Source organism: Hyperolius riggenbachi, chromosome 8, assembly GCF_040937935.1.
Source record: "Hyperolius riggenbachi isolate aHypRig1 chromosome 8, aHypRig1.pri, whole genome shotgun sequence".
Classification (NCBI taxonomy): Eukaryota; Metazoa; Chordata; class Amphibia; order Anura; family Hyperoliidae; genus Hyperolius; species Hyperolius riggenbachi.
In genome coordinates this window covers 268,063,376-268,078,016 of record NC_090653.1, presented here as the reverse complement: position 1 = coordinate 268,078,016, position 14,641 = coordinate 268,063,376, and the positions used below count along the sequence as shown (strand labels likewise).

Sequence of the window (14,641 nt, the reverse complement as noted above, 5' to 3'; positions counted from 1 at the left end):
TCTAAAAGTAAAAGTACTCACGCCCCCAGTCTCTAAAAGTGCTGACCCCTCCCCCAGCCTCTAAAAGTGCTCCTACCCCCCCCCCTGCCCCCTTTACTCCCAGCCTCTAAAGGTAAATGAGCTGGATTTTTTTTTCTTATAATGGATGCCTATAAATTTACTTTTCATAGGTTGCTACATAATCAAATACACCTTCCCTCCTCAAAAAAAAAAAAAACCACATCTTCCAAAGACTATCCTAACTTATGGAAGACAATTAAAGACTATTACTTATTTGCTGCAGGCTTACCACTGAAATACCTCATGTTTTACCTCACTCTATGCATTTACCTCATGTTTTACCTCATGTTCGGAAATGGAGAAAAATCTTTCAGAATTGATAGAAGAAGAGGAAAATACCTCATGAGGTTTTTTACCTACAAATTTTTTTTACCTCACATAGCTACCAGAATTGAGCCCAATGTGCTCAGCAGCAGTATGCCCATTAGTTTCTAAGCCAGTAAATGTAGCTGTTCCCGTTTCTAAATCCTCTCGCAGAGCAACTCGCAGAGAAAAGTCTAAAAAGAATAGGTTCCTTCCTACCGCTTCTATCCAGCATTTGTCGTCTGTCCATACTGTACTTCCAACGTCTACTGAGGTTCCAGCCATTTCTACTTCAGTTGCTGCCTGTACTTCGATCCAATCCAGGGGCAAATGCAGGATTTTTAAAGGGGGGGGGGGGAATTCCTGAAAGGTCCAGAAGCACTTATGTCCCCGAGTGCTTCCAAATACAGGTGGCTCCATACTGCCCATGCACAAAAGTGCGCTGGCGTATTACGGAGCTGCCTATCTTTGGAAGTACTCAAGGACTCGAGTGTTTCTGAGGGCTTCTGGTAGCAGCAAATTTGAACAGGGGACAGCGCTGTAACAACTCCCTGAGAGAGGAACAGGAGATAGACTTAGTTTGGACAATTCAGTGGAATATGCCACATAGTGTCACATAGCGCAAGCGATACCCATATGATGCAGGGATATACATCTGCGGAAGATGGCGGCGCTATATAAATACTAAATAATAATAGTTTGCCTCACCAGGATTGCACTTTTATTTAGCTTTCCTGTATAAGAAGACACAGCCAGCCAGCACTAGGGGAAGAGGGAAACAAAGGTGAATGAAGGAGGGCTGGTGCACACCAAGAGTGCTTCTGAGCGTTTTTCAAATCGACAGTGATTTGAAAAGTGCTTAGCTAATGTTACCCTATGAAGGTGTTCCCACAGCAGCATTGTATGTACTGTATGTAGCATTTTTTTGAGCGATTCATTCAGAAATCGCTCTGAAAAATCGCTTCACAAAATCGCACTCACTAATTGCTATCAATTGCTATTGTGATTTTGGCGTGCACTAGCCCAGAAAGAGAAGGAGTGGAGAGAAATTGAGAATAGCCTGAGATGGAGCAGAGAGCTTATCTGTATTGCAGTCCCACATCACACAGAGGCTACTTGCCTATAATAGGACTCCTGTCCCTGCCAGTCTCACACAAGTCAGAAAGCAGCCTTCTTGAAGTCTAGGGACTGTCACCTTGTTTAACACCTTATCCACACATGCAGTCATTATAACAATGGGGAGAGACCAGACAGACTTTGGCCCACGGACCCTCCAGGCAAGCTCTGCATCATGCTGTGTATATTTACCAGATTGCCTGTCCTCTAATTCCACTTTTAATCAGCTAGATTTTTTTTTACATTGCCTTACAACAACAAACCTGAATACACCGGACACCAGACCAGCCCTAAATCACTGAATGAAAGGCGGCCTGGGGGGAGATTGCCCCCCTTCCAGCCAGCACTAGGAGAAGGGGAAAACCGATGGTGACTGCGGGAGAGAGGACTGGAGAGACTGAGATAGAGCAGATAGCGTATCTGTATTGCAGTCTCACATCACACAGGTTACTTGCATGTAATGTGTCTCCTGTCCCTGCCAGCCAAATCCAAAAAAGCTTTATTGGCAGGACCAAATACATTTAGCATTGCCAAAGCAAAAACAAAACATTAACAATATGGTGGGGGGGGATTGTGGGAATAGGGGAAGGATATAGGTATACCGTCCATAGGGGTGTGGAGGATGTAAGGGATGGTCAGCCTTTCACACAAGCTGCAGGCAGCCCTCCTGGAGTTAAGGGACTGTCAAAAACTTTTCAACCTGTGAAATACCTTATGTAGCTGTCTACATGCAGTCTTTACAATAGTGAAAGAGCTGAGTTTTTCCCACAAACCCTACAGAAGGCAATCCTCTGTATATTTAACAGCTTGCCCGCTTCAGCGATTCCAGGGAATTTTTTTTAAAGGTACAGGAGTCTTGGGGGGAGGGGGGATTCTATACATCTGGAACCCCCGTCTGAATACGCCAGTGCAATCTGTGACCAACCAGCCTGCTAAAGATGGGGTAATACTTCAGCTTGCAGATAATTTACGTGTGAAAAACTGCAATCTTGTTCAACCTGCAAATGGCCAGCATGCTACAGACTGTGTAACAATTCAGCTAACCAACATGCAGGGGACTATGTGTAACAATTCAGCTAACCAACACGCAGGGGACTATGATAATGTTCAGCCTGTGACCAATACACATGCAATTTCATGCAACTCTGATCAATCTACAACCAATCAATATGTTACGAACTGTATTCCACTCCAGTCTGCAACCAATCTGCTTACAAATGATGGTAATAATGATTTGTCTGCCAAAAACTCGCATGCAGTTTCATGCAATTTAGATCAATCTGCAACCAGTCAGCATGTTGTAAACTCTGCTTCAATTTTGTTTGAAACTAATCAGCATGCAAATGTTTCCAACAATAATCACTCTGCAACCAGTTCACATACAATTCCATGTAATCTGAATCAATCTGTAACCAACCAGCATGCTATAGACTTTGCACCAATCCAGTTTGAATCCATTCAGCATGTTGTTACCACTGCTTCAATTATGTTTGAAACTGCTCAGCATACAAATGTTTCCAACAATAATCACTCTGCAACGAGTTCACATCCAGTTCCATGCAATCTGAATCAATCTGTAACCAACCAGAATGCTATAGACTGTGTGCCAGTCCAGTTGGCATCCAGTCAGTATGTTGTGAATTCTGCCTCAACTCTGTTTCAAACTAATCAGCATATAAGGCTACTTACACACCAAGACATTGCGTTTTAGGGGACGTTATGGTCGCATAACGTGCCCCTAACGCAACGTATGGTGGTGCGGGAGAGGACGGTAGAGTGAGCCGCGTTAGGCGGCTCTATCCGCATAAGGTCTCCCAGGGTGGCTCTGATTGGCCAGCGGGACCACGTGATGCGGAGCGAGACACTCCGCATCACGTGGTCCCGCCGGCCAATCAGCGGCCGCCAGTGCAGTGCATATTAAGTAGCCATGTGCACGGCTACTGTAGCGGCATCTCCCTGCCTCCTCTCCGCCCCCCACTGAGCATGTGCAAACAGTCTAACGCGGCTAAAGCCGCTAGAACGCACAGCATGCTGCACTTTCACTTCAACGTGCAGCGTTACATGTAATGCAACGTGGGCAGTGTGAACAGCCCACTTGTGTTACATTGCTGTGCGTTGGGGGAGCGTTACAGGCTGCACTGACGTGCGCCTGTAACGTCCCTGTGTGGAAGCAGCCTAAATGTTTCCAAAAATAATCGCTCTGAAACCAGTTCACATCATGCAATATCATGCAATTCGAATCAATCTGCAACCAATTTGTGTACCAAAGATTGTGTTTCTGTTCAGTCTGCAACTAATCAGCATATTAATGTTTCTAAAGATAATCACTTTGGAACCAGTTCACATGCAATGTTATGTAATTCAAACCAGTCTGCAACCAGTTTGAATGCTAAAAATTGTACACCAATTCAGTCCGCAATTGATCAGCATACAGACGTTTACAAAGATGATTGCTTTGAAACCAGTTCACATGTAATGTCATACAATTCAAATCAATCTGCAGCCGATTTGTGCTTTGTAAGTTGTGCATCAGTTCAGCCTGAAGTTAACCAACATGTAATAGACTGTTCTACATTCCAGCTTGCAATCAGTTTGTATACAATAAATCGTGCTTTGATTCAGTCTCCAATCAGTCAACATGATATGCAATGTACTTCTATCCAGTTTGCAACCAGTGAGTGTGCAACAGGTTGTGTTTCAAGTCCACCTACAGCTGATGGTGTATGGTCTTGGTCTTTCAGAGAGATGTTTGTTTTAGCACAACTACTTCAGCTCCTGCCAATAGTTCTGGCTAAATTCTTCCTGCTGTTCCTGTACAGTCGTTACAAGCCTTGCCAGCTGTGCCAGAGCCATCATTGCAAACTTTACCAAATGTCCTTGCACAATCACCACAAGTCTTGTCAGTAGTTCCAGATCAGTTATTGCAAAACTTGTCTGCTGTTTCAATCTCCTCACTGCAAACTGTTCTTGATCAGTCATCACAAATGTTGCCAGTAGCTTCTGCACAACTGCCATTGGAAACTTCGTTAGCCATACTTTTGGGTGCTGTGTGCACTTCTGCCATATCCTCAGAGACTTTGTGCATGCCCATTGTACCCTCAGAGACTTTGAGCAGGCCTGTGGTACCCCAGAGACTTTGTGCATGCCTGTTGTGCCCTCAGAGACTTTGAGCATGCCTGTTGTACCCTCAGAGACTTTGTGCATGCCTGTGGTACCCTCAGAGACTTTGAGCATGCCTGTGGTACCCTCAGAGATGTTGAGCATGCCTGTGGTACCCTCAGAGACTTTGTGCATGCCTGTTGTGCCCTCAGAGACTTTGAGCACACCTGTTATACCCACAGAGACTTTATGAACATCTGTCATGCCCTCAGAAACTGTGTGCATACTTGTTATGTCCTTAGGGATTGGGTGCACGCCAGTGTTGCACCCAGAGACTTTTTGCATTTTTTTTCTAGGTACTGTGATGATCTGCTCGGCTGCCTGTGCAAGCAGGCAGTTTTTTGGCCATTGTTTGGATTTGCATGCTGCAGGACTCTGGAAAGAAGAGCTTCTGTCAGTTTTGCAGCTTGTGCTTGCTGAGGAATTTGCATACGTTGCCATGCAAATTGCCTGGCCACATTCATTGGAGGTGTGTACTATAAGTACTATGTGTTTCCCACAATGCTTGGCTGTTCATAAGGAGTCTTCCTGTGAAACACTCTGGAGAGTGTCAGCCATGCTCTTTGTTTGAAGATCAGCTTAGAGTAATTCCTGGAAACTGTGCTAGGCAGGTTCCCTAGTGCAGTTAGGATTATTTATCTGTTTTTTTGGTCTGTTGCGATGGTCCTGTCCCAACGGTGGTCGACAGGAAATCGTTCTGATCTCTGTTCTTGGAGGATAGCTGGTGCAGCGGTTGCTACCAGCTATCTCTTCTGATCTGTCTCACTTGGATCGCACTAGCATCTTGCGCTAGCGCTGTGGAGCCTTCTGTTCTGTCTCCTTGGATCGCGCTAGCCTCTTTTCGCTAGTGCTGTGGATCCTTCTGTTCTGCCTCTCTGGATCGCACTAGCATCCTGCTCTAGTGCTGTGGATCCTTCTGTTCTGCTACTCTGTACCTGGATCGCACTCGCTTCGCGCTAGTGCTGTGGATCCTTCTGTTCTGTCTTCCTGGATCGCGCTAGTCACTTTCGCTAGTGCTTTGGATCCTATCTCTCGCTTGTACCTGTTTTCGTGTGTCTGTCTTGTCTGCTACGACCGCTTGCTGGAGGCTCGGTGAGGTAACCGTTAAGCAAGCTTTTGCGTCCTCTGTTTCATGTTTGTCTGTCGATGGTTAGTTAGGCGTGCTTGTCTCTATTGTGCTTATCACGTGGAGACCGCGCATAACCGCGTGCACTGTTGCGAATGAGTGTGGTGTTCGTGGTTAGCTAGCGTTTGGTATTTTCCACATCTCCTCATTGTATGATTTGCTGTGCCTTTGCTATCCTCGTATTCTGTTCTGATCTGCCTTGTGTCACTTCTGGCAATCGCCGTTCTTGCGGTTGCGTTTCTGTTTCGTATCTGCTGTTGTGTGTGCGCGGTCGCGGGGTGGCGACTAGTTTGGCGCACACACATACAATCTGTCCCTTTGCTCGTTCTCATTCGCAATCGCTTCTCCTGCGATTGCGTTCTGTGCTTCGTACAATTCCTGTCTGGCATTTGTGGAGGTACAGAGGATCGGTTCCTCTGCACTCCCCAGCGCCATCTGCCGACAGGAATTTCCCTCTACGGGTGCGTAGCACCTTTTGCTGGGTGCCTGCAATTATACGCTGGTGGAGAATTTCTGCCGTATCAGCGCACGTGTTGTGTGCTGATCACGGAGAAAGTTCCACAATCGTTACAGTATGATCAGCCCAACCCAAAACCCCAGTGTAGACGGAATTTCTGATTTGTACGATTTTGTCGAGTTTGGGTCCTGTGTCTTTAAGAACTTTAAAAGACTAAATTCAGAGACCAAGGCGGAATTTCTTTCTGAATGTGTGAGGTTTTGCCTGAATCCCACCTTTCAGATTTCTGATCCGTCCACGTCGGCTCTTCTGTTTGCCTATGTGCTCTTAAAAGACGATTTGTTCACCTGGGCATATGATGTGCTAAAAACCAATTCTTGGAATATTAATCTGTATCAGTTTCTTGCAGTGATATTCTCTCACTGGTTTAAACTGCCTGGCTTACCACCTGCTCTGATTGAGTGTGTAGCTGCTGATAGGTCAGCTGATCTTTCCCTTCCATGCAAAACTTTTCAGTATGACAATCAGTTCAATGTGTCTGTTGCCACTTCAGGTTTTAAACAGCAGACATGCAAAGTGGCTAAAAAGAGAAAAACTAAAAAACGCAAGCATCAGAATAAAACACTCCCTATTGATGTTTATAATGATGTTGTTCCGTCTCCGGCTTTTTTGCCCCAATCAAAAGCTTATGTGGATCCTGCTATAGGTAGGATTGCACACTATATTAAAGCAGTTAAAAAATCTGGGTGCCTGCAATTATACGCTTGTGGAGGATTTCCGCCGTATCAGCGCACGCGTTGTGCGCTGATCACGGAGAAAGTTCCACAATCGTTACAGGTACCCAGAAATTGTGTACATCTTTTCTGTGCATTCAAAGACTTTGTGTATTCCTGCCATTTATCAGGTGATGCTGTTAAATTTTTCCATGTACCCAGAGAATTTTTACATTATTGCTATGTACACAGAGACTGTGTGTTTCCTTGTCATACATCCAGAAAAATTGCAGGTTTTTGCTTCTAGTCAGCCTTTTTCCCATTTGTTGCCTACAGAATACAGCTGTCTGAAGATTGCTTTGGTATACTGAGGTTTTGCTTATTGGGGTCCTCGTTTTTTGAACAGAGCCATGTTTGTTGCCGGCACTATCAGCAAGCTGCCGGAGCCACCTAACTCTTCCTGGATGTTTTTTGATCTGCACGAGCGCTCTTTTGCTTAGTCCTGTCCCTGTGTTACAGAACATTTGCTATTATGGTTTCCGCAGTCTTGGTGATCTTTCAGAACTGGGGCAAGCCTGTTCTAGGTTTCTCTCTCTTTCGGAGGAATTCTCCTTGCGCGGAGATACTGGAAAGCACCCTAATGGGATTGCCAGTGTCTTTGAGGAACCTGCATTGATTCCTGTTGGCAAATGCTGTCTGGGTCAAGGCATCACTTGCAGTTTGTGGGTTTTCGGTCCAGTGCTCAGATGTGCAGTCATTAATTCTGGTGTCCTGGGGCTTTTGGTTGGCAGCTGAGACAGTTGGTTATCGAAGTGGCTCAGGGGACCCTGGTGGTGGAATTCCTTGTTTTATTCAGAATGATCTTTGGATTGGCTTGCTTCCCTCCGGGTTCTACCTTGGGGGGCAGGTAACATTTTGGAGCATCCGGAGGCTGCTCTTGAAAGCGGGGGTAATGTCAGAAACGCTGTTGCTTCCTGCTTCACCTGCTGGTGTCATCACAAGTCACCAGCAGGTGGCTCTGTTTACTTTTCATGGTTGCCTGCAGTTTACAAGTTTACCACTAGATGGAGTATCATGGGTTACACATATCTCTGTTACACAGGTGTCTGGCCAGGCTGCTAGCTCCTATTTAAGCTGGCCACTCCCTTCACACTCTGCAGATCCTCGTGTCAGTATGACTTCTGCTTGCTGGTCCACTTCTTTGTTCTGCTCTGTTTCCAGCTTGTCTGACTGCCTGTGTAAGCCTCTGGCTTACATATTATCTTGCCTTGCTCCCGGTTTCCAGTCTGTCTGTGTGAGCCTTTGGCTTGCATCCTATCTTGCCCTGCTCTGTCGCTTGTCTGTGTCCCAGATTAGCTAGAGTGTATTCATGTATGTATATCGTAGGGGTTCTGATCTTAGTGTATATTTGATCTTGGACTGTGTTTGATGTCGATTCTGCTTGATGATTCTGTACCGCGATTGTTATATTTGTATATATGTATATAGCACTGTTCATATTAAACACTAATTCATTGCATATCTGTGTCCTGACCTTTTGTATATGCTACTAAATGTGATCAGCAAATACCCTGCTAGCAGGAATCGTGACACTGTGATTAACCACTTCAGCCTAACTGGACGAAAATTTTTATCCAGTTAGGCTGCGCGCGATCCCGCGGGCCCCCTGTGCGCGCTCCCGCTGGGGGCCGTTAGCCCAGCGATCAATGAAAGGGATTGTAAATTCCATTCACTGATCAGGCCCCCCCCCCCCCCCCCCCCGGAGAAAAGCCGACAGCGTCTCTTCAGACGCTGCGGCTTTTCTGAGATCAAAAAGTTCCCCTGCTTTTATCTTCTTCCTGGGAGCGAGATCGATCGCTCCCAGGACTTTTTGACGATGGCCATCTTATGGCCAAATAGCAAACTACACCAAAAATCACTTTACATTGAATAAATACATTTTTACACATGTAAAATCCCCTGTTTACCTCCCACACCAAAAAATACCCACATACAAGTTTTAATAAAAAATAAAATATAAAATTACAATAATAAAAAAAAAACATAAATAGTTACCTAAGGGTCTAAACTTTTTAAATATTCATGTCAAAGGAGTATATCAATATGACTTATTAAATTATGGGCTTCCAAATAGTGATGGATGCAAATTGAAAAAAATGCACCTTTATTTCCAAATAAAATATTGTCGCCATACATTGTGATAGGGACATAATTTTAACAGTGTAATACCCGGGACATATGGGCAAATACAATATGTGAGTTTTAATTATGGAGGCATGTATTATATTAAAACTATAATGGCTGAAAACTGAGAAATAATGAATTTTTTCAGTTTTTTTTTCTTCTTCTTCCTGTTAAAATGCATTTACAGTAAAGTGGCTCTTAGCAAAATGTACCACCCACAGAAAGCCTAATTGGTGGCGGAAAAAACAAGATATAGATCAATTCATTGTGATGAGTAGTGATAAAGTTATTGGCAAATGAATGGGAGGTGAAAGTTGCTCAGATGTAAAAAATTCTCAACCCTGTAGGCTGAAGTGGTTAATGAAAGTCTGTGTAAAACCTTCGTTTTTGGTCAGCTGCTCCCACTTAACAGCCATGCTTTTGGTGTATATGCAGAGCTTCTGTTTGGGTTCAAGGTGCGTTTGTAGTTCCTGGGGGGGCTCAGCGCATCTCTGATGGAGGCCATTCGGAGGCGGCCTGGTGTTGCGCTGATCCACCTTTTGCGCAATTTTCAATTTTCGATTTTATTTGATTAGCCGCACCCAGGCTATGCATATACATAGGTTAGGATTTAGTTAGTGTTAGGCCCCTCCCATGGAGGATTGACTTCTTCGCAGTGGGAGGAACGAGTACTTAATAGGTTGCATGCAAGCTGTTAATGGAAACCAACATCCTCCTCTAGTGGTAGACAGGTCATGTGTATGCTCGGTGTGTATTCGACCCCACAAGTGGGGCTTGCACTCATTTGCAGGTAGGCACTGGTCTGTTTTTAAGTAGCGCTGCTCATTTCCTTGCTATGTACTAATGTAATTTGTTTTTGGTCAGCTGCTCCCACTTAACAGCCATGCTTTTGGTGTATATGCAGAGCTTCTGTTTGGGTTCAAGGTGCGTTTGTAGTTCCTGGGGGGGCTCAGCGCATCTCTGATGGAGGCCATTCGGAGACGGCCTGGTGTTGCGCTGATCCACCTTTTGCGCTGTGTAAAACCTTCACATAAAATTTCCTTTTGTGTACTGTTCACAGTACTCGGGAATTAAGTGTGGCTCCATCTTGTGGCCAAAAAGTAAAAATGCACCCACAGACACTATTATATATAAAAATAAATACATTTTTAAATACATTTTTAACCCCCTTTACCCCTTACCCCATAGGTACCAAAATAAAACAATTGTAATAAAAAAAAAAATAACAAATAGTTACCTTAAAGAGAACCCGAGGTGGGTTTGAAGATTATTATCTGCATACAGAGGATGGATCTGCCTATACAGCCCAGCCTCTGTTGCTATCCCAAACCCCCCTAAGGTCCTCCTGCACTCTGCAATCCCTCATAAATCACAGCCACGCTGCTGACAAACAGCTTGTCAGAACTGGCTGTGTTTATCTCTATAGTGTCAGTCTGCTGCTCTCCCCGCCTCCTGCAGAACTCCAGTCCCCGCCTGCATCCCTTCCCTCTCTGCTGATTGGAGGGAAGGGACGGGGGCAGGGACCGGAGCTATGCAGGAGGCGGGGGAGCAGCTGAGACTGACACAACAGATGTAAACAGAGCCTCACAGCATGGCTGTGATTTATGAGTGATTGCAGAGTGCAGGGGGACCTTAGGGAGGTTTGGGATAGCAACAGAGGCTGGGCTGTATAGGCAGATCCAGCCTCTGTATGCAGATAACATTCTTCAAACACACCTCGGGTTCTCTTTAAAGACTTTTTTATATGTATGTCATGACAGTATATAACTGTTATTTTTGTAAATAAAAGCTTTGAATTATTGATATTGGTATAAAAAACTAAATGGAAAAATATACAGTACACCTTTATTTCCAAATAAAATATTATCATCATACATTGTACTAGGGACACAATTTAAACGGTGTATAACTGGGATAAATGGGCAAGTACAATGTGGGGGTTTTATATATCGTAGCACATTTCATTTTAAAACTATAATTGCTGAAAACTGAGAAATAATAATTTTTTCCCCTTATTATTTCCTTTAAAATGCATATAAAATAAACTAATTCTTAGCAAAAAGTACCACCCAAAGAAAGCCTAATTTGTAGCAAATAAAACAGTATAATGTGTAGTTTGACTTCTTAAAACAGAAGGTATTTGCGATAATTCAGATTTAAGTGTGTAACAGTGGTTACCCACATTACACCACTGCTGAATATGCAAATTATCTCTTTATGCCCCTGAAGCCAGGCTTACATCCAGAACTGCTGGTGTATAGCAAACCTATAGCTTATACATTTTACAGAGCCACATGAACCCGACATGCAAACAGCCTGTTTCGGACTGTTGGTCCTCCTCAGTGCATGGCAGGGATTGATATGGCTCTATGGGATAGAATATTATTCATTTTGATGTGATAAGTAATGATAAAGTTATGGGTGAATGAATGGAGAGAAGCGTGATGTGAAATTTGCTCTGGTTTTTAAGGGGTAAAATCCTGTGGTTGGGAAGAGGTTAATTATAAGTTCTGGTGTTATCAACATAGAATATATTAAATAATTAAGTGTAATGAAATCTCTCTCCTACAAATGGAAGGACGTACAATGGGAGGCTCATGTCTATGCCAAGCTAATTATTTATAATAAAGAATGTAGAGGTTTTCTTCTAAGACTCCACATCACTGGTGCCATTTTTTTAGCCATGGCATGTTCCCTTACCACCACCTTCCTCCTCTCCACCTTTTACCCCCTCCCTGCCTCCTCCATCCTGTTGGGTGGTAAGGAAACGCAAAGATGTATTTTACACCATCCCATATTTCTAACGCCTTTCTTCCTGGATTTTGTCTGTTATAATCATTATTATTAGACACACCTTACCTTTATATACTCTGTCTCCAACCTCTCCCTTTTCTCCTTTGTCACCTGTAAAATTAAACGCATCAATCACATTACCAAACTAAAAGGTACTCTACAGATAAGAGAGGAGATTACCAGCTGCAGCTCACTAAGCTGTATTTCTGTCCTTTGCTCTCAGTATACTGAATGAGCTCTGCTGTGTGTATGTCCTTGTGCACACGCAGCTGAATCTTTCTATTTAGGAGCTTAAAGGGAAGGTTCAAGCAAAAAAAAAAAATGAGATTCACTTACCTGGGGCTTCTACCAGCCCCATGTAGCCATCCTGTGCCCTCGTAGTCACTCACTGCTGCTCCAGTTCCCCGCTGGCAGCTTTCTGACCTCGGAGGTCAGAGCCACATTGCATACATTTTTACGCATTCCAGCTAGTGCAGGAACAAAAATGTACGCGTTTCACCACTAACGCGTAAAAATGTATGTGTTAATGTTCATGCACTAGCGGGAATGTCTAAAAATGTACGAAATTTGGCCCTGACCTCCGAGGTCAGAAAGCTGCCAGCGGGGAACTGGAGCAGCAGTGAGTGACTACGAGGGCACAGGATGGCTGCATGGGGCTGGTAGAAGCCCCAGGTAAGTGAATCTCATTTTTTTTTTTGCTTGGACCTTCCCTTTAACCTCCCTGCCGTTATAAAAAAATGCTGCGCACGGCAGGGAGGGTGTTTTTTCGCATTATTTTTTTTTTTTGTAGCATGTAGCTAGCCTAGCGCTAGCTACATGCTTCCCCCCTCCCTGCGGCGTCCCCCCGAATGCGCCGATCGCCGCCGGCGCATATACCCATCCGGAAATCCCGTTCTGAACGGGATTTCCAGGAGGGCTTCCCCCGTCGCCATGGCGACGGGCGCGATGACGTCATCGACGTCGTGACGTCAGAGGGAGTCCCGAACCACCCCTCGACGCTGCCTGGCACTGATTGGCCAGGCAGCGCACGGGTCTCGGGGGGGGGGACACCCTCTGTCGCGGCGGGTTGCGGCGAATCGGCGGGGAGCGGCGGCGATCGTAAGTTACACGCAGCTAGCAAAGTGCTAGCTGCGTGTAACAAAAAAAAAATTATGCAAATCGGCCCAGCAGGGCCTGAGGAATCCTCCGCGGCAGGTTACCCCGAGCTGAGCTCGGGATAACCGGCAGGGAGGTTAAAGAGAGCCTGAAGCCTTTCTAAATACCTCTTTTTATGCTGCAGGCTTCTTCATTATTATATCCCAAGCTGATTCGCTATGGGGACTTGGCAGAATGAGGTCTTAATCCCCCTGGGGGAAGATTTGGGGCTCCTTCCGGGTGGAGGCAGAGCTTTGGGCAGTAGCTGTGCCTCTACTCGGTCAATCTGCGCTGATCGCCGCTTCTCTCCGCCCCTCTCAGTCTTCTATTCACTGAGAGGGGCGGGGAGAGGCGGCGATCGGCGCAGATTGACTGGACTGGAGGCAGAGCTACAGCGCAAAGCTCTGCCTCCCCCGGGCAGCAAAATCCACGACCTGAAAACTTGTGGAATTTTTACCCCGGGATTCTGGGGTATAAAGCCCTCGTTCTGCTGCGTTCTCGGCGAATCAGCTTGAGTTATATTGATGAAGAAGCCTGCAGCATAAAAAGTCGTTTTTTTTAAAGGCTTCAGTCTCTCTTTAACCACTTGAGGACCACAGTCTTTTCGCCCCTTAAGGACCAGAGCCTTTTTTTCCATTCGGACCACTGCAGCTTTCACGGTTTATTGCTCGGTCATACAACTTACCACCTAAATGAATTTTACCTCCTTTTCTTGTCACTAATACAGCTTTCTTTTGGTGCTATTTGATTGCTGCTGCGAGTTTTAGTTTTTAATATATTCATCAAAAAAGACATGTATTTTGTCAAAAAAAATGACTTTTTACCTTTCTGTTCTGACATTTTTCAAATAAAGTAAAATTTCCTATACATTTGAGCGCGAAAGTTATTCTGCTACATGTCTTTGATAAGAAAAAAAACATTCAGTGTATATTTATTGGATTGGGTAAAAGTTATAGCGTTTACAAACTATGGTGCCAAAAGTGAATTTTCCCATTTTAAAGCATCTCTGACTTTCTGACCATCTGACATGTTTCATGAGGTGCTAAAATTACAGGATAGTATAAATACCCCCCAAATGACCCCATTTTGGAAAGAAGACATTCCAAAGTATTCACTGAGAGGCATAGTGAGTTCATAGAAGATATTATTTTTTGTCACAAGTAAGCGGAAAATGACACTTTGTGACAAAAAAAAAAAAAAAGTTTCCATTTCTTCTAACTTGCGACAAAAAAAAAATGAAATCTGCCACGGACTCACTATGCTCCTCTCCGAATACCTTGAAGTGTCTACTTTTCAAAATGGGGTCATTTGTGGGGTGTGTTCACTGTCCTGGCATTTTGGGGGTGCCTAATTGTAAGCACCACTGTAAAGCCTAAAGATGCTCATTGGACTTTGGGCCCCTTAGCGCAGTTAGGCTGCAAAAAAGTGCCACACATGTGGTATTGCCGTACTCAGGAGAAGTAGTATAATGTGTTTTGGGGTGTATTTTTACACATACCCATGCTGGGTGGGAGAAATATCTCCGTAAATGACAATTTTTTGATTATTTTTTTTTTTTTACCACACAATTGTCTATTTACAGAGATATTTCTCCCA

At 44.5% G+C, this 14,641-nt stretch overlaps 1 protein-coding gene across 1 annotated transcript in view; it reads right to left on the bottom strand.

The window, feature by feature from the left end:
• Positions 1 to 14,641, bottom strand: part of LOC137528559 (ficolin-1-B-like) — a 92,025-nt gene that overhangs the window by 57,321 nt on the left and 20,063 nt on the right. The window contains exon 6 of the mRNA XM_068249900.1: positions 11,978 to 12,022. Coding sequence (XP_068106001.1) covers positions 11,978 to 12,022 — 45 coding nt within the window. The remainder of the gene's footprint in view (positions 1 to 11,977; positions 12,023 to 14,641) is intronic.